Source organism: Schistocerca piceifrons, chromosome 1 (assembly GCF_021461385.2).
Source record: "Schistocerca piceifrons isolate TAMUIC-IGC-003096 chromosome 1, iqSchPice1.1, whole genome shotgun sequence".
NCBI classification, from domain to species: Eukaryota; Metazoa; Arthropoda; class Insecta; order Orthoptera; family Acrididae; genus Schistocerca; species Schistocerca piceifrons.
This window is the reverse complement of record NC_060138.1, coordinates 461,155,984-461,180,023: the sequence shown is the minus strand read 5'-3', so window position 1 is coordinate 461,180,023 and position 24,040 is coordinate 461,155,984. Positions and strand designations below refer to the sequence as shown.

The 24,040-nt window shown below is 40.4% G+C and overlaps 1 protein-coding gene across 1 annotated transcript in view; it reads right to left on the bottom strand.

The window, feature by feature from the left end:
* The window catches only part of LOC124793441 (syntaxin-1A), a gene marked incomplete at its 3' end in the record, with an annotated part of 252,452 nt that extends 228,442 nt beyond the window's left edge, over positions 1–24,010 (bottom strand). Inside the window, 4 exon segments of the mRNA XM_047258020.1 lie at positions 16,359–16,458; positions 17,800–17,955; positions 22,976–23,065; positions 23,798–24,010. Coding sequence (XP_047113976.1) covers positions 16,359–16,458; positions 17,800–17,955; positions 22,976–23,065; positions 23,798–23,830 — 379 coding nt within the window.
* Positions 24,011–24,040: the final 30 nt, after the last annotated feature.

Genomic DNA, 24,040 nt, shown 5'->3' with positions numbered 1-24,040 from the left:
TTTCGTAACGCTTTGAAGTTACGCGTACATATGCATATAGGTACTTTTGATCTTTAGGGGAACATGTGAAACAATAACAGTTGCGGATTATTTTTAACCTTGACAGATTTTTAAAATTACGCATCTTACTTTCCGAAGTCAGAAATCAAGCATTCCTTGACAAAATTAAAGGCACTGTACTGTCGTGTGGTGGAATCGCTGACAATCACGATGTGAGAATCTGCTGATCCATGTTAGGCATCACGGATAAGTGTACGTCACATCAAAGTTATACTTTTAATATCGTCAAAGATTTCTTCTGAGTTATAGAGCAACGTTACGGCTTCTATTGCTGGTACCCTTCATAAGGGTGTCTATTAGCCCCTAATGGAGGCCGAAACGTTGTTACATTTCACATCGCTGATCGGTCTGCAAACTAGAAGTTTTTGGGAATTTAATGGCCGCGAATGCCTACGAAGTCGTATCTTCTCCCCGTGCTTTTTCTGACGTTGCAGGCAGACGCCAGACGTGTCGCAGCACACGCCTGTAGCGGCACTTGCTGCGAACAACACAGTGGCTGGTGAGCCGACAGGTTGGCCTGCAAAAGGTGGTGCGCTGTCTGCAGTGCCACGGGCTGCACAGACGCCTGCGACGTGTCGGCTGCCAACGGCTCGCCACACCGGCACGTCAGGCGGGCCAGCTTCAATCACCGAGTATCCCTACACAGTGTCACAATAACGCTGACTGGTGACTTTACCTTGTTCAAAGATTTAGAGGTCAGTACGCCCATGCAACACTATGCCACCAAACCTATGGTATCCGGTGATGTTCCTGGGGGCATTACGTTTTCCCATCTCTTGCTACATCTGGTGCGTCCGGCAATGGCGAACATCATTGCTTTGGCGGTCCAGTTGTTATCGTGTGAGCAAACATAAAACACTGTACAATCAACGGTCAACCTTGTGATACTATACACCTTCCCGGGTGCGTCCCTTCTGCGATAAATGTGGCCCTGACTGCATTTTTATGGATGGCAATGTGCGACCGCATCGAAAAACGAGTGGGGAGCAGCTCTCCGAACGAGATGATATTTGGCGGATGGACTGGCCTGCCCGTTCTCCCGACTTAGCCAGTTGTCCGGGCTGCTCCTTGTGCCGTTATCTGCTACCTACCGCCCGTGTACTTATTCCCGTGCTTCGCGGCGCTTTCTTGCAGCACGGCGTAATGTGGCAAGTTTCGGTCCGCCTTTCTCAAATCAAGTGATTGCTGCGATTTTAAGTTGTTGACAATTGGAAGCTATTTGTAACAGGGAAGTGTACTGCGAAAATAAGCACGTTACAATTGATTTATTTTGACTGTATCATGAACGTTTTTGCTGGACGAGCGAATGCATAATACTTTTCGCAAATAGACGTTTTAAGAATTTCTTTCTTCATTTCAAAATCTAGTTTCTGAACTAGCCTTGTAGAAACATTGTGGGCAAAGTACAGAAATCTCAATTGTTCGTTGGCACCAATCTGCACATGCGATAGTTGCTTCATTGTACCCACATGTCAACTTTCAAACTGTTCAGGATATTTGGTCGTCTCTAGTATTATTGTCAACAAACTATCGTCGAAAACGAATATGAAAATACCAAGTGGACCCTCGCGGCTGGTGTAAAACTAGTAGAGCCTCCCGAATTTTGCCACCTGCGGGCCAGAGCGCTGTTCGTCGAGCGTGCAGTACATGGCTGCCACGAAGGCCGAACTCACTTCGTGGAGCACGGTCGAAAGCTCAAATCCGACGAGCACGTGCGGGATGCGTTGGGGAGACGTACTGCAGCACGTCCAGGTGCACCAGCGACCATCCAACAGTTGACCACGCTGGTGGAGGAACTGAACGCCCTTCCACCAACTCCTTACCAACCTAGCATCCAGCATGGGAGCACGTTGCAGAGCATGAACTGCCGTCCATGGTGACCACACACCCCGTTGACAACCTTGCCCCATCCTTTTTAAACGTCCACGAAACCATCATATATCGCGGTCACTGCAGTGTAATTATTGCCTTTGAATGAAAGTGTCACTTCTACTCATCTTATGGGGTATTTCTTTCAGTTACCTTCTATATTATACACTGGTGTGGCAAAACTTATGGGCTAGCGATATCGACGTTATACAGATGGCGATACTATCGCTAACATAAGGTATGAAAGTGGTAGAGCATTTTATTTACACGTCGAGTTCCGTTGGACCAAATTGAGGAGTAAATCTCCAAGGTCGTGGAACGTGTCAGTACATGAAATTACAGCATAAAAGTAATAACAGATAAAAATAAAATATTTAAGAACCCGAAAAAAGCAAACCCATAAGTTTAAGTAAACGCAATCATCAATACAACAAGAATCAACTTAATTTTTCAAGGAACTCTTCGACAGAATAGGAGTGGCCCATGAAGAAACTCTTCAGTTCCGATTTGAAAGCGCGTGGATACCGCTAAAATTTTTAAATTCTAGTGGTAGCTTACTGAAAATGGATGCAGCAGTATATTTGGAAATTTGTGGTAAGTTCTATGGGACCAAGGTCATCGGTGCCTAAGCTTACACACTCCTTAAAGTAACTTCGCGCGGCTACAGCAGTATACTGCACACCTTTCTGCACAACAGTTAGGCGAGTCCGATCCAAATGCAGGTTTGATTTCTGCCGAGTATTAACTGAGTGAAAGCTGCTTGTTCTTGGGAATACGGTAATATTGTTAACAAGCATTGGTGGAGATTTCATTAGTACTCAGATGATTCATGTGAGAAGGTTTCCAAGGTGGTTATGGCCGCCGACGGGAATTATCAGACTTTGAACGTAGAATTGTAGTTGGGCTAGACGCTAAGGACATACCATTTTGGATTTCGTTAGGGAGTTCAATATTCCGAAATCCACAATGTCAAGAGTGTGCCGGGCGTACCAAATTTCAGTCATTACCTCTCGCCACGAACAAGGCAGTGGCCGACGGCTTTCACTTAACGACTGAAAGCAGCGACGTTTGCTTAGAATTGTAAATGCTAACAGACAAGCAACATTGCGTGAAACGACAGAAATCAATGTAGGACGTACGAGGAACGTATCCGTTACGATACTGTGGTGAAATTTGGCGTTAATGGGCCCAAAGGCAATGCGAGTGCCTTTGTTAGCAGCATGACATCGCCTGCAGCGCCTCTCCTGGGCTGGGCTGGACTGTAGACCACTGGAAAACCGTCGCCTGGTCGGATGAGTACCGACTTCAGCGGGTAAGAGCTTATCGTAGGGTTCGAGTGTGGCGGAGATCCTATGAAGCAATGGACCTAAGTTGTTAACAATCCACGGTGTAAGCTGATGGCGGCTCCATAATGGTGTTGGCTGTGTTTACATGGGGTTCATTGGGTCCTCCGGTCCAATGAACAGATCACTGACTGTTAATGGTTATGTTCGGCTATCTGAAACCATTTGCTGCGATTCATGGACTTCATGTTCCCAAACAACGACAGAATTTTTGTGCATGACAATTTGATATGTCACGGAGCCACAATTGTACGCAATTGCCTTTTATAATATTCTGGACAATTTGAGCGAATGGTGTGGCCAGCCAGATCGCACGACATGAATCCCAACGAACATCTATGGGTCATAATCGAGAGGTTAGTTCGTGCACAAAATCGTGCACTGGAAACACATTCGCAATTATGGACGGCCACAGAGGCTGCATGGCTCAGTATTTCTGTAGGGGCTTCCAACGAATTGTTGAGTCCATGCGACGTCGAGTTGCTGCATGGCGCGTCATAAAAGAAGGTCGACATTAGGAGGTATCTCATAACTTTTGTCATCTCAGCATACTGCAGCCGTTATTTCAATGTAAGGTCTAAGTTTGATCGAATAGTGATACCTCATGCGTGTGTTCCTTTCATTTTGAAGTTTTGCACACTAGTTTATGTGGCGCTGTAAAAAATGGGCACATTGTTTTAACGACCCTCGTATGTCTGCGGTCTTCTACCTCAAGGGCAAGTGGCGGAATTGGTGTTAGAGTGGACCGATCTTCGACCTTCTCTAATCTGCGTGGGGTTGGCGACCGCCCGCAGTGAGTGCAGCGCGCCTTCGGCAGTGAGTCAGTGGGGCGGTAGCTATCACTCTTGCCCAGCCCTCGCCGCCGCCGCCCTGCCCACCCGTGGCGGCGCCGCGCCGGGTCAAGAGGAACGGAGCGCCGCAATTATTTCTGCGGCCGCAGCCGCTTCGAGTTACGAGGGCGCCTCCAAATTACTTGGCAGCCCGCCCCAGCCCGGCCAACGTCCGCCCACACAAAGCGAGCGAAGCGTCGCGGGGAAAATTAAATGCCGCCATCAGTGGGCTGCGACATGCGATTCGCCGCCACCGCGGCGGCTGTCTGCTGTTTACGGGTCGCTCGCGCTTCGCTTTCAATTAGCAGACAGTAAATTCCTGCGGCAAGTGGGCCAGCCATGGCGCCGCCAAGGCGCCTGCCAGTCTCTCTCTCTCTCTCTCTCTCTCTCTCTCCCTCCCTCCCTCCCTCACCGTGTGTGTGTGTGTGTGTGTGTGTGTGTGTGTGTGTGTGTGTGCACTGGCAAAAGGCCACCATCGCTCGCTGTTACCACAGGCGCGTCGATTTACAATTAACTCAACGCCGATTCATTGGGGCATTAACTGAATGGAAGGCGTCGTCACAGTCAAGTTGCTGGACACGTGAAAGATAGCTCATGTTATCCCAATTCAGAAGCCTGGGAAAGATCATTCCCAAGCAGCATCTATCGCCCGATAAGCTTATTGCCTACTATGGGAAAAGAACTGGAGCGAAGCTCCTTAACAGGGTCACCGCTCAACTGAAACAATACAACATCATACGCCAAGAGCAGTTTAGGTTGCAGGCCAAGTTGACTGCGGCACTTCAGCTCATTCGGATCACTGAATTTATCCAGTACAATTTTAAAAGGTCCAACTCTGAACTCTTCTTCGTGGATACAGAAAAAGCTTATGTCGAGTTTGGAGCCTTAACCTGCTGGAGAAGCTTCTTACCAATACATCAATTCAGGACTTATGTGAACATTTTGGATAGGTTCCGCTTCCTACACGACCGACAACTCTTCCTTAACCTTGAACGGAAGACGTGCGGCACGAAACATCCCATCGCTGGCATCCGTCAGGGCTCTTTCTTGCCGCTATTGTTTAATATTTATATTAACGGCGTGCCATTGGAACAATACGTTCACGAGTCTTTAGGCCGATGACGTGGCTTTCTTAACCACAAGTCCTATTATATTGCAGCTGACTGCGCGCATGCAGAGACAACTGAACTGACTTTAAACAAAACTGCAGCAGTCATTTACAAAGAAACTGCCGATACTGGTCGTGAACTTTTTGATCGAAGAAGACAAGACACCCTGGAAGACTCTCTAAGTACCTCTGTGTATGGCTCAGCAAAGGACTTATCTTCAAACATTAAGAAGAAAAAAAAGACGACATTAAAAATGTTAAATGTCCTGATGCTTATCTTTCTCGGCAAAAATCTCAACACGGAAACGAAGCTAAAACTCTTCAAGGCGACAGTACAGCTTACCCTCCCATAATGCAGGGCAGCAAAGGGGGACGACCGACAACACTAATATTAAAGTACTTCAGACTCATCAGAACTAAATGTCTTAGATCTCCCATAGTGGACAAATACACAAGTGATTCACAGGACCCTCACGAAAAATTCCTTAGCGACAAGATACGCAACCACAGAACTACCATATTCCAATAGATAGACAATTTAGGATATGTTGTTCAGCAGCTGGAACACTTCGGCACCATCAAACCACGTCCTTGACATAGATCCTACGTTTATCAACAAAATTTAAAGAACCGGCTTTAAACAGTTATTCTCTAGGAATATACTGCAATCCCCTATGTATCACTCACACAGGGATCATGGGGATAAGACTAGAATAATTACTGCACACACAGAGGCATTCAAACAAACAATCTTCCTTCACTCCACATGTGAATGGAACAGAAAGAAACACTAATAACTGGTAGTGGGCTGTACCCTCTGCCATCCTCCTCACAGTGGCTTGCAGACTATAGATGTAGAGGTATATCAGTTATACCAATGGCGAAAGTACATAAAAAAGGCTTGAATTGGTTACTAATCCATTCTATTCAATAAACTTAACTGCGAGTGACTTCTTCCTTGAAACTTGGGCATGCTGCGAAGAAATTTTTATCAAATGAGGACGTGATAGTTGCTGTTAAATTTTTGCAGAGTCAGGCACAACCTATTTTTCCGATGGGATGTAGAACCTGAAAGATCACTGGACTATATGTATAACCCTCAAAAGACAGTATGTCGAGAAGTAAGGTGAGTTGTTAATGAAACAAACATTTGTCCTTTGTTTATTTACCAAACTTATCTGCTCACCCTTGCAAATTCAAACTTAAACAATATTTATAAAGCAATGCATATGGCTTCATTACCTAAGTGATTGTTTTATTTTCTTTCCAGTTACCACATTACATCCAAAACAACTGATTTTCTCATTCATTATATATGCACACTGCAGGCTTTTTCTCTGCCACTGTATTGTAAATCTGAAATCATTCTTCGCTTGCAGATGAACACTCAATGGAAAAAAATATTTAAATCCATACAGAAAAGAACAGTGTGTCATGAAAACAATGCGAAACGGAATAAAGACCAAGATGACACAAGAGTGGGAAATTGTGAGTGCAGCAAAATCAGATTAACTTTTTATGTTATAAAAAGACAGTGTTGTCACTGTACCTATACCCCCCCCCCCCTCCCCTAAACGTGAACTTTAACATCAAAAGATTCTTCACGAGAGACCTGAATGTTGCTGTCCCCGTTGATGCCCTGTGTGAGCACTGCCATCTGAAATGCCCTTCACGTGTTAGACATTTCATTCCGTCGAGTATAAATTTAATTTAGAGCGGTTGTCATATCAATTGCCCATATCTACACCTGTGTTTAGATGATGGGCATAGTGAAGAAACTACCATACTTCTTGAACATACATGTCTGAAATTTACAGAGAAAGCTGAAGCTTAGATCGCAGCACACTAGGGATACAACAGCATCTTAAACAGAAATGTTTGACAATTTACGGCAAATCACTACCGCCATTAGCGCCCACGAAATACGCAATGTGAACCCCAAGGCCAACGACAAAATTTCGGAGGCTATTCACGGAGATTTTATATATACCTTTGTTAATGTGAAAATGTATTCAAAGCGAAGAAAAAGTCTTCAACATGCAGTAACTGTAACATGGATGGATGCTGTGTCTCTTAGTGTAGGCACTTATGTACAGATGTAAACTTATTGTGATGTGGTTGTGTGACTACAGGAAAAGCTCAGCATGGCGGCATCGTGGAGCTCCTCCATAGCATTCAGTCAACCCCTACACAATGTGGGTAACAACAACTGTTCAACAGTACAACTAGCAATACTGCTATGAATCACAATTAACATAAATTAATGGCTTGTTGGAAAGACCTCAGTTTAATCTCAACATAAATTCATGCACAAATAGGTGGAAAGAGCCATTATTATTCTATCATAAAACTGACGATCTATCATTCCAAGGATTAAGTGGTGGGGTGTACAAAAAGAATATACACAGAGATTCATTAGAAGAATCCTTAGGAAATGCAAGTCATCACGGAAGAGATGGCTTATGAAACCACATACAATTGATTTTTTAGTTTTGCCCAGTATGTTTTCTAGTACGAGTCCTGTGGAAATTTTCACTTTCACCATGCTCTGACACACACACACACACACACACACACACACACACACACACACACACACAGAGAGAGAGAGAGAGAGAGAGAGAGAGAGAGAGAGAGAGAGAGAGAGAGAGAGAGAGAGAGAGAGAGTGGGGGTGGGGGGGTGCAAAAAATGCAGCGCATTTTGTTGTGTGGTTGTTAACAAGTGCAAAAGTGTCACGGAGATGCTAGTGATATTCCAGTGGCAGACGTCACAAGAGAGGTGTGCATCACAGAAGTTTACTGCTAAAATACTGACAAAGTACGGTACATGAAGGATCAGGAGACACATTACTTCCACATAAATTTCGCCAAGTGACCACAAAGACGAGGAAGAGAAAGACTGAAGCTTATTAACAGTAGTTCTTCCCCTCGCCCCATCGTGAGCACAACAAAAATGAGGAAAAATGGTAGTAGCACCTCATGTAGATCCCGCCATATACTGTAACATGGTTTCGGGGGTATAAATGTAAGTGTAAGGAATAACAATAATGCAAATACTCTTCCACAACACCAAAATCGTTGGTTGTGTTCAGCAGGTCTCCTGCTTACTAGGTAGATGCATCCGTCACCGACACCACCTTGGCACTGTGGTAGGACAATTGCATTGACTACCCGAGCACGTCCTCCTCTCCCACCAATCGGTCGAATTTTCCACAGTATCTGTTCTTTTGGACACGCCTACAGGCTACTGAAAGTTTGGCAGCAATGCTGTTTTCTCTCTGAACTGGGCCAAGAACTCCATTTCTTAGAAGGAAGTAGATCTGAAAGAATCTGTTACTCACTGCTGATGGTCAGAATGACATTCATGGATTCAAATCAGGAGACCTCGCTGTCTTGTCAATGCGGAAAATATCTTCACCTGCAAGAAATCCGTTCACCACCAAACCGATTCAGATAGGCATTATCTTTCAGGAAGTGAAAGGATTTGTAAGCTTCATGCCTTAAAAGTTGATCATGTGGTCTTGCTGCATCAGCTCTGTGTCCAGACATTAACAGAATTGCTCGGAACACCCACGCGTATGTTAAATTCTGAACACCCACCCAACATAATGTCTGCCACGAGGAAAGACACGTTATGCTGCCAGGGGTTCCAAACTGTGTTGTGGCTCCCAGCAGCGTCCGGCCTTATGGTACTCCATACACGGGGCGACTCAAAAGTAACTTACTGCCGACGTGATTTCGTAATTAGCTGGCAGCTAATCACTTCGTGTGTAGTTAAACAGGCTCCACACACAGTACGACTACACAGTGACTCCCTCGTCAATCGCTTGCAACACGTTGCCAACCAGTTGTCAGTGACTGTGCCCGTGTTATGAAATGACCTGAGTTGCAAAGTGTCATCGAACATGGCTCTGTATTGGTTTAATTTGAAGGTGAATGCATAGTTTGTTAACATTACGCTTTGTACGGGATGTCGGGAGCATCCCATTTCCTACAACAACAAGCTTCCAGATTACTACAGGAGAGACTTGGCAGGGAAAGCGGGGTGTGAGGTAGGAAAAGAATTTTGTTTTACTTGTGTCGTATACTGCACATATATTGTTTAAAATTCAATTACCGGTCTATCAATGGAAGCAAATGTACAAAAAAATGAACTACGTCTGAAGATGCCCATTGTACCACCCGCCACGATGTAATCCTCTGCCAACAGGCGTCATTGGATCTCGAGATGGAGGGGCATATGGTCAACACACAGTTCTACCGGCCATTGTCAGGTTTCATGACTGGAGCCGCTACTTCCCAATCAAGTATCTCCTCAGTTGGGCTCACAAGGGATGAGCGCAGCCTGCTTGCCAACAGTGCTAGGCAGACCGGATGATCACCAATCTAAGTGCTAACCCAGCCCGACAGCACTTAACTTCGGTGATCTGATGGCAACCCATGTCACCACTGCGCCAAGGCCGTTGGCTCATGTGAAATTACATTGTCAAGTGGAAACAAACAGTGAAAGGCCACGAATCTCCGATACCTGTAAACACAGTAGCGTACATATGCAAATTATTTAATGAGCACGAACCACCACCACCACATTTCCGTATATATATCTCAAGATATATGGGTTTTCAAATTAAAAATAATGATGTGTTTCAGCGCTAAAAATCAGCTGCACCAAATCACTGTCACAATGATTAGTCATTCTGTAAAAAGTTACAAATTTCTAATCCGTTTGTTACACATCCTAGGCTGTTACATACATTCTACAGTTTATATTTCTTCGAATATTCGGATGAATCCATAATTTTCTTCGTTTTCTTGTTCCTGTGTAATACTAGTAGAGAACCACATCTTCCTCTGAGCTCGAATCTGTGATCAACAAGCCGAGTGTAACCAAGAGATGTCAGAGTGTGACAGACAATACTCCCTCTCTCCCACCCTCGCACACGGCATCTTGCAGTTTCTCATTTCTGAGTTGCCCTATGTGCAGAACTACGTTACCAGCTAGTCGGCAGCCAGTTACTGATGTATACCACCCGCCCAGCTGCTCTGGACATGTTACCATATCCATTACAATTAGTGGGTCAGCTTCCCAGCAACTGGCAAGTGCGTCTGTCAGGAGACACTATAAGCGATTTAATACTCCCTATCAATTAGCCGAAAAACTCTGCAGTAATGGGGATTTTGCTGTTCTGTTTGACAAAGCTACAGATTACCACAGTTATGCACATTTAATTAGTTATGTGCAGTTTACTCATGACAAATTTCAAATTTCATGAAGATCTTTTCTAAAGCAAAATAAGTCTTTGAACAGAAGCAACAGACCTCTCAAACACAGCATTCTTTCATTGATGAAAAGAACCATGGGGAAAATTGTACACATGTTGTGTACAGAGGGAGGTCTTAGAGGGGCTGGAAGCTAAGCCGGACTGCAAGCTTAAATTCGTAACAAGTCTTCTCATTCTACCTGGACACACTGCTTTATTCACTAAGAAGTTCTGGTATCAAAAAGCAGGAGCCCTGTTGTCCTTCTTGAGGTTATTCTATCAATGATCCAAGTAGCAAGCAAACTTCATTAAAAGTCTGCCATCAAGACAAGGTGTTTTCAACAAATCTGGGCACATTTCCCTAATTTATTAAAGTAACTCCAGCTGGCTTTCATGTAGGAACAGCTTGAAAAGTGTTTATGAACTCAGGAATGAACTTTTCCTCTTCCCTTGTTCAAGACAACATTTGAATTTCGGGAAGTTCATCGATAGTAAATGTATTTAAGTCTGCATGTCTTTGTGGCATCTTCGAAAAACTCAATTCATTGAATGCATCTCTCCAATGTACACAGACCAATATTTTGCAATTGTCAGACAAAATTTCAACCTTCAGAAACCACTATAGCACAAGAAAAAGATGGATGATGAAGTCCATTACATTTCCCCTGCTCTTCATGTGGCTTTAGAAGAGTGAAGAATTCAAGCCTGTGTTTGTAGACAATTTAATTTAACTCGATGACAACTTCCTGAAGTGGGTAATTTCTAGAAATAAGCTGATCAATACAACAGCATCAAAGATCTTTTCAGTACAGATCTTCCACATTACTAACCACTGAACAATGAGAGCAATTTACAAACACTTTTCCTCAGAGCCAATTTGAAATCCAAGAAGGTTTCATCATCACTGCTTAAGTTTTGGATTTTGATGAAACATCTGTATCCACAAGTCACCATGAGATTTGATACCTTTTGCAACATCCTACTTCTGTGATGTACATTTTCCTACAATGGTGGTCATAAACACAAAACAAAGATCACAATTAAATGGAGATATGAGCTGCTATTTCCAAACTTGTGCAGAGATTTGAAGAACTGATGAAGCAAACTCATCCTTCCCACTTATTTCTTCGCAGGAATAAGATTTAGTAACATTAAAGGTGGATTAAAATGTGTTAACAGTTAACAAACAAATCATCTTTTCCTAGCCTCATTCCATATCTTCAGGGGCCTGCATGTTACTTCAGATTTGGCATTATTAGCAGCAGAGGATGCCGATTGCCCTTCCTTGCACTAACTTCCCCTCTGGGAAGGAGTTTGTTTACCCCATATGTCTGCATCTGTTATTCTCAAGGGCGAGTACATTTTCTGAATGTTTGCAAATCTTACAGCTAAGGCTTGATCTGGGTACCAACCCAGTATGCACTTAGTCGGATGAAGGAAAGCGCATAAAATACCACATCAAGGCTCGCTGGCTCACTGGCCCTTGTTAAGCCACCACGATATTTAATCCATATCCCGGAAGAAAGCATTTTAACTTGCTCGACTACCAGGGCAGGTTTCACAGCAAAGAAATAACTACTTTTAGTGCGGGAGGAGCCCTGTTTCTTATGTTCAGGACAAGGAGTTTGATCCAATGGGTTAGAAACCCACAGGCATAAGCTGTATTCCTGTCATGGTTTCTCGCATTTCTGGCGACATTTTTGTTTTGATGCATTAATAGACTGTAGACTAAGGGGTATGTGTTTGGACTGTAGGTACCTGAGTACCGTCACATGGGTCAATTTATTGCAGCCCACTTATTAGGAATGTGAAGTCATCCTGCTTTGTATGGTTCCACCTACTTCTGTATGCTCTGGTACTCAGACAGTTTGACTGAGCTTTTTTTGGCATCCCAAATTCACTCATCCACGTCCTTTAAGTGCTGTGTCATCCCTTCAGCCTCCATTTTCATGTATCACTGCGCGCCATAAAGTAATAAAAATCTGCGGCAAGCAATGATTCTGCTATCAGGTAATGTGTTTTGTTCATCCAGGTTGCTTTGTCATCCAGAGTGTCAATCCCTGGAGGATTTGCCCCATTAAGGGGCAATATGAGATCCACAAAGTTCTCGGGAACTGAGCTTGCTTATCAGTTTTCGCTTCTCAGCTCTTTAATGTGCTGAACAAAACCAGACGAAAGTACTCTGCATTATCTTTGTTTCCATTCTGTGCCTGCTGCCTCTTTCTATAAGAATCTGAGCAACTTCACCGACTTGTTCATTTGTTGTGGAATGTAGTACGCTGCACTGAAAGATATATTTAAAAAACTGCAACAGCAACCACATACAATTAAGCTCTGAAATGTTCTAACAACTTTCAAAAATGGTTACAAAAATACTTAAGTCTTATGGGGTTATTAGTATTGAAAATAACAACAATATTTATAGGCACGCCCAAAATGGGTACGTGACACCAGGGGATGCCACTGCAGTTGGGTTGGTGTCTCCCACCATATGGTATGTCATCACGGTAATATCATCAGTCACTATACTATCCCTGCACCATACAAAGTTACAACACGTTGTAGGCATGACAGCCAGCGGCAACACTACGACCTGAACTTCCGACATTACGCCACTTATCCATTAACAATGAGCTGCCTGATGTTTGCTGCTGGAACTTCTCATGTTGCTCAAGTGTACAGATCTCTTCGCTCTTACCGTGTTAGTGGCCCACAATAATTTCACTTTCAAGTCTTGTGTTGCTACAAATTCTGTACTACATATTTTAATGTGTGACACTGCTGAAAACATCCTCCGTATACATCAGAATGCTAGTGTCAACCAGGGCCAGATATTAATTCAATGTATCATTTTCATGTGAGAACAGGTTCTGATGGAAATAGCTTGTAAAATTTGATGGGTAATCCCACAATGATAACCAGATTAAAATTTCGAGAGATTTCTACATGTCTCTGGATGGTCAGGAACAGAATCAATCACACTTGTTGAACATATAACTTACTACCTGGTCAAAAATGCTGCTATTAAAGGCCAAGGAGGCAGCAGGATGGGGGTTACCTTTATCAAAAGTGACTAATATTAATGTCAAATCCATAGATTGCAGGGTCGATAGCCCAACTGATGTTATGCCTGATGACATTTATCCGAAAATTTAGGGACTAGAACTCTGTACAATATTCTAGAAATTGCCATAAAAAAACATACATACATACATAAACCATCATTTATATTACATGAAGTGATAAAAAGGTATACTAATGATAAAAAACCGAGTTCTCTGTTCCTTTATATTCTCATTTATGCCCTACATAGTGCATCCGAGTTCTATACTTGCTCACTATTTTTACTGAAGGTGCAATCTGAGAATGGCTAAGAGATGTGGGCCAGTTTCTCAATGTCAATATGAGGCATACAGAAGAACAGACAACAACAATGAACACTGAGGGCTTCATGTAATTTCTAACTGTAATAGAGGAAGACACTTATCCTGTTTACAGGGCTACTGACTAATGACTATCTCTTCTTCACATTCCAATTGCAACCAAGAATTTGTTTTAGCAACCAACCCAAGCTTTCAGCTGCCAGTGTGAATATGTAGAAGTTCTTTTTCTTCAAAAACAATTTCATTGGCTATTATTTAATTTTTCATCATAATTATCATGTCCGCAAGATTCGTGGTTTGTTGTTACATTGTTCTTATGTCCCTATAGTGCAACTAAGACTACATATCAGTACATCTATTACTTCACTTTCTTTCCTGTAAAATAAGAGCCATCACAAAGGCAGATGATATCTAGTGCAGCAATATTTTCCTCCTATTCACTATTATTTCCAAATTTTTTATCGATGACACCTTATTGAGGAGTTAAAGTGACCTGCTGCTGATGAAAATGAGTGTAGCTAACAACAGAATATAATGTAGGTCTGGTGTCACATGTCAACATGTTTTGTGTCACAAACTGCATTTTCATTAGATTCGCATAACTACACATATTTATACAATATGAATGTCAGTTCTCACAAATGAATGGTATTACATGTAATGTTCTACAAGGAGTGTTAATGCATTTATGCGTTATTTGAAAGCAATGATACATAGCCAAAGTCTTCCAATTTCTGTCAACTGCAAAGGAAGTTGTGAAAATGCAACAGAAAAAATGCTGCTTCGATTAAAATAGCTTTGTGATTGACACATCTGTAGGGGGGAGTGGAGTTGCCAACTCATACACAACATACCACAAGATTGTGTGATAGACCGTATTGTGCACACCAGGAAAACTTATCTGACGCAGCCAGGCCCAATCTAGTTCCATCCCACACCCTGAGGAGCCTGTATTCCCTGGAAACCCACTGCTGCTTGTGCCTGTAGAAGGCGACAGCAACCATGGGGGGCCCCGAGAACGAGCTGCAGTAGGCTAACCCCTGTCAGCTACCACTTGACTCCTGAAATGTTAATCACAAAGTTATTTTAATCAAAATATACACTTGCAGCTGGGGTCATGTCCACAACCACCTGCTCACTAATGAGTATATATGAAACTTCAATTTACAGTATTGTCTTTGAACAAAGTAAGACTAACCAATGAGTATACCGACTAGCCTTGCAACATACTTTCTCACAAATATTTACAGTTCAGGCTTTACGAAAAAGCTACTACTTTCATGGGGAATTTCCCACGCAAAACACTGATTATTGCTGTGAAAAACTTGTGATAGTGTATCAATTCCTGGTTACCTGCAAAGCCTTTCTTCAAATCTTCCCACTTTCTTCTGTTATTTTCATTTGGTAAACACTGCAGACTGAAGAACAATGGATAAGAAATGATCAAAAAGAGTTTACTAAGTGATCACCTGCCTCTGTGGACAATGAATTGTACTTTGAATGTTTCCAGGCAATCTCCAGCTGACATTAAATATGCTATGAAAAAAATTAAAGAATCACATACACGCTCTTCAATTATGCCTCTACATTCTGCATTGTCAATTCCGTACAGATTTTTTTGCACTGTATGATAATTATGTTTTTGCTGAGATGCAACTGTCATGCCCGTGTTGGCAATTTCTTCTCGTCACATAAATAACTTGCTTTCATGATGATCTCTCATCTCAAACTGTATCTGATGTTTCGAATCCACACTAATCTATGAGGCCATTTTTATAAATGCCTTGTGCTTTCATTTCATATTATTGGTCAGCATTTATTAGCCCAAAATGCCACTTTGGGCTATGAAATGCTGACCAATAATATGAAATGTTTTGTTACTTTCCCAATTTAAAGAAACAAAATCAGTTGTTCGTCTTCGACATAGTTTACAACCGCATACTGGTGATTTTCCACACTGTTACAGTACACAATGAAGCTTATAGCATCTTTCAATCTTTCAGCATGAGACAACAAGCCTTCGTGTGACATTACACATACCAAATATTTTGAAGCAGCATAAGAGGATGACGCTAATAGAAAATGTTAGCTTTTGCAAACTTTATACTAATTAGTTGAGTGTTGCTGTAAGACCACATATGAACGAACTGATATCTCATTCAAATTTAAACTGGAAGTAATACTAACTAACTACGATACCCTGCAACATTTCTGCAATTTTTATCTTTTAACTAACACACGATTCCCTAACTTTGGCATGATGAGTACATATATGCATTAATCTTTCTTCCTTCCTTTGCATTGTTACACTGAACTAATTTCAGGCACATGCCTGAGAATGACTAAATTTGTTTGAAACCAGTAACATCCATGAGAGAAACAACTGAAAATCCTGAAGAAAATATTTGGCAACATCTGTTGTATTTAAATTCTCTCTGTGTAAGGAGAGAAGTGGTATGCACACCCCCAGAGCGTATTTTAGCATAATGATTTTGAGTACTTACTCTCATCAGTCTGAGGAGCTGAGAGGATGGCACTGTGTTTTTTCTTCACTTCTTCCACATTGGCTTGTATCTTGTCTATCATCTCCCGAATCTCTTCCACCTGTAGATGGCAAAATTTGTTATTAAAATATCATCAAGAAAGATATTTCCTTTTCTTGCTGAAACATAGTAACACTTGTATTTCCCATTAAACTGAAGCACACAAGAGCAAGGAGCAGCAAACCCAAAATTTTTACATCCCTCATACATTCAAGCTCAGTTTCTTCGGTGGACAGTAGAATGTCAGATACTTTCTTACACATTTCTTTTGAGCATCTTCATCTAAATTTTGGATTATTCTGCTTTACATTATGTTTCACAGTCATTCTCAATTTCCTCTCTCTCTCTCTCTCTCTCTCTCTCTCTCTCTCTCTCTCTCTCTCCCCCCCCCCCTTAAGAGAGAAAACAAAACCTGTCTTTGCAAAAATAAAAATTATTACATTTAACCAATTTCATAACAAATTTATTTTGTTAAGAAAAAGTAATTTTCATAACTTCCATCACAGTACAACAAAAATGTTAGCTCAAAAAATATATCACTTAATTTAGCAATTTATAAATACACAAAATGTGAAACATTAAATTATAATACAAGCCATACACCACACAGACAATTCCCGAAGAAAAACTTATTTTCTGAACTTTAATGAAGGTGCACCATAAATCCCCCCTGGTAGTTCCACATTAAAGATAAGAAATATCAGGCAGCAACTAATAAGATGGAAAGACTCTAGAGCTGCTTTACAGAAGGCCAGCACACACTGTTTAGAATATCAGAACAGTTCACCATGGAAGATGAGTATCATAGCAAACCATACACTGCTAAGGAACTTCTTTTTCCGTTTGTACAATTGCATATATACATGACTGTCATATGTCATACATATGTTCCAGATTTGTGGCGATCATAAAAGTTTCCAAACGATGAAAATATTTACTTCTATTGCCTGACACCAAAATAGTGGTTTATATCTCCACTGAGGATATGTAACACAGCAATCCATAATTGCTGATATTCTAAGACCACAACTACATCTATTCACAGAATGAACACTTGAAATAGGATTAATGGCCCAAGTTATGAGGTTGCAACAATAATAACTTCAACATTTTATGCCAAGAAAATAGGAGCACCCCATTCCACACCTTTTAGAAGTTTCAGATTCCTTAGATTCTTAGAATTATTTACACAAGGTTTCTTAAGAACACCTGCCATGAGCATGCTAAGAACATACCTCACATTTCACTGCACAAATCAATTAGGGAAAAGCTTTCTAAATTCTAGGGCATATAAAGTGAAGAAACAGAGTTAGTAGCCATTCTTTGCTGGTTAGGCGCTGGTTTAGTAAAGCTTTCCTGAAGCGACACTCCCATCAATACGTAAACCTGCTGTGTCACTGACCTTAGACAAAAATGAATGGAAATCAGAAAACGAATTCATGGAAGATCGATTGTATAACCTTCTGAAGGATTCACCAGGGACCAAGCTCTGAAACAAGTTTCTGACATATGCTGAAACACCTCCATTTCCACTATCCCGATCAGTTGACTGCGCCTCCTGAAAAATTAAGCATGAGCTCATTGACAAACCATTTCTGCACCTCAGTTGCCACAAATGCTGAGTACACATGTTGAAAGTAAGAAATGGTTTGCTTTTGGCAACATAATAGATATCCTTCAAAAATCATCATGAAACATCTAGCAATGTACTGAAGATTTTATCAATTGTCAGATGACCAATAATGTGGTTTGAGAAACATACAAATATGTACAAGAAGTTAATTTGCAAGACACTTGAGTATGCTTGAAAAGTCCTGAGAGATGACAAACTAAATATATCAAAACATATTTTAAAATCTTTATATGACCACAACACAGTTTTGGAGTCTATGCAGATCAAAGTTTATAGTGGTATAAAGTATAAAGTACTGGACCAATGATTTTTCTGATTTACGCACTGTGTGTAAATAATGTTTTTTCATATGAAGCAGCACAGCATTACACCTAGTCGAGAATGTTACAATCAGATTATACATGAATTAGCAAAGACTTATGTTTCAGATATGAGTGACATAAGCAAAAAGTAACTTAGCGACAGTGTATTATTCACTTTGGTACTCCAGTTATAGAAAGAACGTTTACTGTCAAATGCATCACTAATATTTGTTCAGAGCATACTGACTGAATTTATATGAATACACAGTTGTCTGCCCAGCATGTGCCAATGGTACATGAAAATATCTTTAATAATGAAATTTAGAAAATGCATCAACAGAAAAACAGGCTATGAAAATTATTCCTCCAGTACGGTTTTGAGTTGCCAAAATAAGTGAAAATTATAAATGGCTATCTGCATCTGCTTGGGGCTTGTTTCAGTATTTACAAACGATAGACAATATGAACAATGTGCTACTCATCATATGTATAATTTTTATCCTGAAGACTGGTTTACATTTTCTGGTATCACATAATAATACTTCAGACATTTTGGTCATCTCTTCGGTATTCAAACACCCTTCCCAATACACACTTCAATTAAGTTTCCTTCAGGTGGGTGATTCCTCACACACACTCCGCAAACCACACCACTCAAATCTTTGAAGCTGTCCAGTCAGCTGCAGATGGCGCCATAAGCAAACCCGGAAAAACTTCCTTTCATAATAATGTTTATAGTTTCTATTAGGACAGGTATCTAGGGAATAACAATATTATTTTGAAACAAACCTGCAGCACAGAAGTTCAAGAAACATGCACCAAACATCATCCACAGCTCAACAGGCATAAATATGACTAAAAAATCTTCAAAATATTTTGCAAAAAATTAATAGTAACTATCAGTGATCAATACAGAAATTTGGTCGAAAGTATCTGCATGTCTAATAGCGGAGATTACTTTGGGATGTTCCACCCATCACCGCTGTTATGCTTTTAACACTGCTTGGGATACTCAATGAGGTGTCTGAATGCATCTGCAGAAATAGCACTGTTCTTACTCTAGAGCTGAAACAACAAAGATAGTGATTTTATCACTGTCCCAGAGATGCTGGTTTATGATGTAGGAAATGTTGTCCAGGCAGCCATCAAATCCAAACACTTCCACTAGATTGCCACAGCATATAGCATGACCCATCACTCCAAATCACTCATTTCGTCATCCACTGTCTAACAGCATTGCTCTCTACATCACTTCAAGCATCATTTAGCACTGACTACAGGAATGTCTGCCTTATGAGGAGCCGTACGACCCCATCCTTTTTCACTCATTATGCACAGTCATTGTGCTAGTTGGACCGCTGGTAGCACTTTGGAACTCACGAATGATTCCTTCCCTGATTTCATGCAATTTTTGTAAAAATTACCCTCCACAAGGCTTGTCGGTCCCCGTCAATCAGTATATGAGATCTGCCTGGTCTTTGTGGTTGTGAACTTAACACATCAATACGGCTGCTATTGACTAAAAGGCAACAAATTTTCACACTAAACAATGAAAACAAATTTAGGCTTTATCTGCATACAAAAAGTCCTAGCATCCACTAGGGCAGATTTTATGTACACCCATGAGACTCATTTGAATAATCCAGCCTCTTATATTAACAAAGCAGCAATGAAAAGGCAGATGCCACACAGCTTCCTCAGGAATTTAAATTTCTCTATGATCACTAACTTACAATATTCTCATCTGGCCAATCATTTTACTTTTTTATTGTAGACATGTTGTATGGAATAAGTAGAACATAGCATATAACAATCAGTACAAAGAATATAAATAGTAATGAGTATGACAACAATAATTATGTAATTGTACCACTAAACGTTACAAGTAGTAGTGTATTCAATATTTTTTTTTCCTTCTCCCACTTTTGATTCAAAAACATAGCAGTGTAACTGTAGGTGATGCAGTAATAACTTAAAAATCACATGAAGTCAGAAACTGATTAACAAGAAATTTTAATTCTGTTTGCATAATGGGAGCTGCATAAAACAGCTTTTATGTATTACTGCAAAAGAGCTCTTTTATAGAGTAAAAGTGGTGTCATTCAATTAGTTTCTCCTATTCTTATGATCATAAATTTACCATAGACTCCATAATTTACACTGTATAAGAATGTGCAGTATTTTGACATTTCCTGGCAACTGACCTGTGCAGATACAATTCATAATCCATACACACAGACCCACTTCTACCAGTATCCCTCGTTTCTTCCAAATTTCAGAAGCTCACATTCCAACTATGCTGAACTACCACTCCTGGGAGAAAGAATAATGTACAAAAATGTCATTGCTTTTAACTTCTAATAAGTTTAGAAAATAGGAGAGATTATTTGCAGGTGAATCTATGAGGATGGGTCACTAGTTGTGCTTGGATAGCTTGGTCAGTGAAGCATTACCAGTGAATCTGAGTGTAAGTTTCATTATGTTGCCAATTTATCTAATACAGAGCTGAGATATCTATGGCAACACCCATCAGGGGTATACATAGTGAAATAGTGCAGTCATGATATAAAATAGTTTGAAATGATTATGACATGAGATCAGCTGAAATATCCAATACACAACTATGACAGCTATATTCTGAACTGCTACTTTTTATGCATCAAGCAGTGATTAGGCCCTGCTGTTCATCTGCTTGGAACCTTTACAAAGCTGGATTAACAGAGTCATTTTCATAGAACAACAATGAGATTTATTACTAGCTTGTTTAGGGACCACAAGAGTCAAAAGATACACAACAAATTCCAGTTTCTGCTTAAAATCTATTATGCATCACCTTCAAACTGTGAGAGGGCATTACAAGGAACAGTACTTCACCCCCTTGGCTTATACAGTAATACACTTAAATAGTCTTTCCTCTCACACAATTATGGTGTACCAGATAGTGTGTGCTTGGGGAGAATACTAGCACATTAATTCAAGGTACAAACTCACTGAGATCAGCAGGCAGAGTAACATTATCAACCTGAAAGTCAGTATTAACACCACAATACTTTAGAAGGCAAGGTCCCATCGTATGTAGTGTGTCCATGTTTTCATTCAATCTCTGAATGACTTACCCAGTCATTATAGTGAGACCTGCAATTTAATGTAGACTCTCCGCATTGGTGGAACTTGGCATTTTCACATAAACTAACCAACCTTTGTCAAATGTGAAAGAAGCAAGAAGAAACAAAGAATCCTGAGACTGACTGAGAAACAATTCTTGGGCAGTTCGATATGGAATGACGTCCACTGGGCTACAAATTCTGAACTTAAAATTCTGAACTGCACAACATTTATTTCTGTGATAGGGGTAACAATTTTAAATAATAACTATATGCTACAATATTAAACCTTATTTACACTAGTTAATCTTTTGGACAGACAGAAAAAAATAGGCTAGTTCTTTCACATCAGATTATAATACAACATTTTTGCACGTGAAGTGCAACAGTGATGTAGAAGATTGAAGAAATCCATGCTGAATATGCTCCATCATAATCTCACCCCCCCCCCCCCCCCCCGCCCTCACTGCCCCTGTATTGGAATAACAATCTGGCTCCTAAAATATGCTGATGTCCTGTCACCATCATTCTTCAATGAACTATTTAGTACAACAACCTCATTATCACTTAGATTATAATGTATTTTTATCATCACTATTTTTTTTATATTAAGTAGTTCCTATAAATTCTGCTAATCTCAGGCATCATGATATCCAATCTGTTTCTCTCATGTAAAGGCTCTAGGAAATGAGAAGTTTTCAAATGTAATTAACAACTTCATGTGATGTCAGAATCTCTTCACATTTAACATCAACCAATCAACTTGAGATATCAAACTACAAAAGCATTTTGACCTAAAGTTGGTCAATATTTCTCACTTATCTTTGATTCCAAGTATGTTCCACATATTAGACCAGAGCGAATGACAGATTTATATCATTTAAAATGTAGAAATTGTTATTTTTCTATGTGTCATCTGTAAAATATGTTAATAAATTGTTTATTTACTGTTTATTAGGTTCAAACTTTTAAAAAATCTTTAAAATTGTATGTTTCAGGTTAAAGCCCATGACACACCAGTACTTCCATTAAAATTACTGCAAATTTAAATTACATTTAGTTGATAGCACTTTATTGTAGTTTTGTTAATATAAAAATACAACAGCAGAAAAGAATTTTCAACATTAAATGTCAAAGCATGAGCATGTAAGACTGCAGTAGCCAGTTCCCAATCAATAGACTTTGTTAAACATTTAGTCGTTAAATTCCAAAGCAAGGCAGTGTCAGGCACATTAAGATGAAGATTTGACAGTCTGTGGCTGTGAATGTACATTCTCTGACAAGACCAGTCCTTAACCAGTGTCAGTTCATCTTCTTTGTTTCTTTCTGTCGCAGTCATCTGTCCGATCATATAGGGCAATAAAGATAAAAGAAATATAATGAAGACTGATTAATTATGAATTGTCTCATGCAAGACTCCTGCACATTGACTATCCAAACCACTCCCACATTTGAAGACAGAAATAATGTATACTATACAAAATGTAGCCTCAAAGTTTAAAAACCAGCTAGAAATTTTTATAGATCGGGTAGGCTCACCTCTGCAAAAAATTCATCCATGAAGCCATCCCTTCCTTCGACGTTGACAGCAACATCATCAGGTCCAACATCGTCATCATCACTCTGAGCCTATAACATTAAAAAATAAACAAACTATGTAGATATTTCAATAATAAATATTAGTAACAAGTGCACTTACTTTCATAAAACACGGAAAGATCTGTGTGTAGCTGTTTTAAGAAAAGTAAATATTATTTCCCGGTTATTTTGGAAATTAAATTAGCCGGGCGTTTGGCAACTTTTAACAATAATGGCCTTAATTACACTCAGTTTATGTATCAAGCAAATTCACATAACAGACAACAGTCGCAAAATGACGCGGACATTAAAGAAGATATGAAGTTATATTTTACCAGACATTATGTTTATTCATAATTACTTAAACTTTACTGGGAAATACGACAGCCAGACTTGTTTTGACAGCTACTGAAATACATGGCCTGTCCGTCTCTGAAGGAAACGTCAGATGAAAAAATCTTGTTGATCCATCTATTGTTTACGATACGCACAGTATAGCACCAGAATGAAAAGGAACCATAAACTATCAAAGACTATTTAAGCGATAGTAAGGAAGCCTGTCACACAAAAACAACGCTGCGGAAATATTTGCTATAAATCCTGTAAAGCTTGAATCAAGGGTCCAGAATTGATGTTACTACTTCACATAGCAATGTTAAAAGCATCAAAACGGCGCGACATCTCGAAACGCAAGTTTATTTTGTTTGACATTTAGTCATGTTCAGTGAATGGTAAGCCGCGGGGCGGGTTACACTTCAAAAATAACTTTAGATTTTCACTTACCGCCTTAAGGGCAGCTAATCTGTCCTTCGTCATCTTCTAACGTTCTCAGTCACACAATACTGATTCGTCTTGCCTTATATAAACACCCCATTCACTGACTCTGCCATGGAACGACACTAAAACTACCGAAACAGACACTACAATCATAAAAATCGATACGCTTACGAGTTCAGAGCTTCTGCAGTGCCGTCTGTCACTGTGCGCATGCGTAGCTGACGTCAGAGCGCCTGTGACGACATTTAG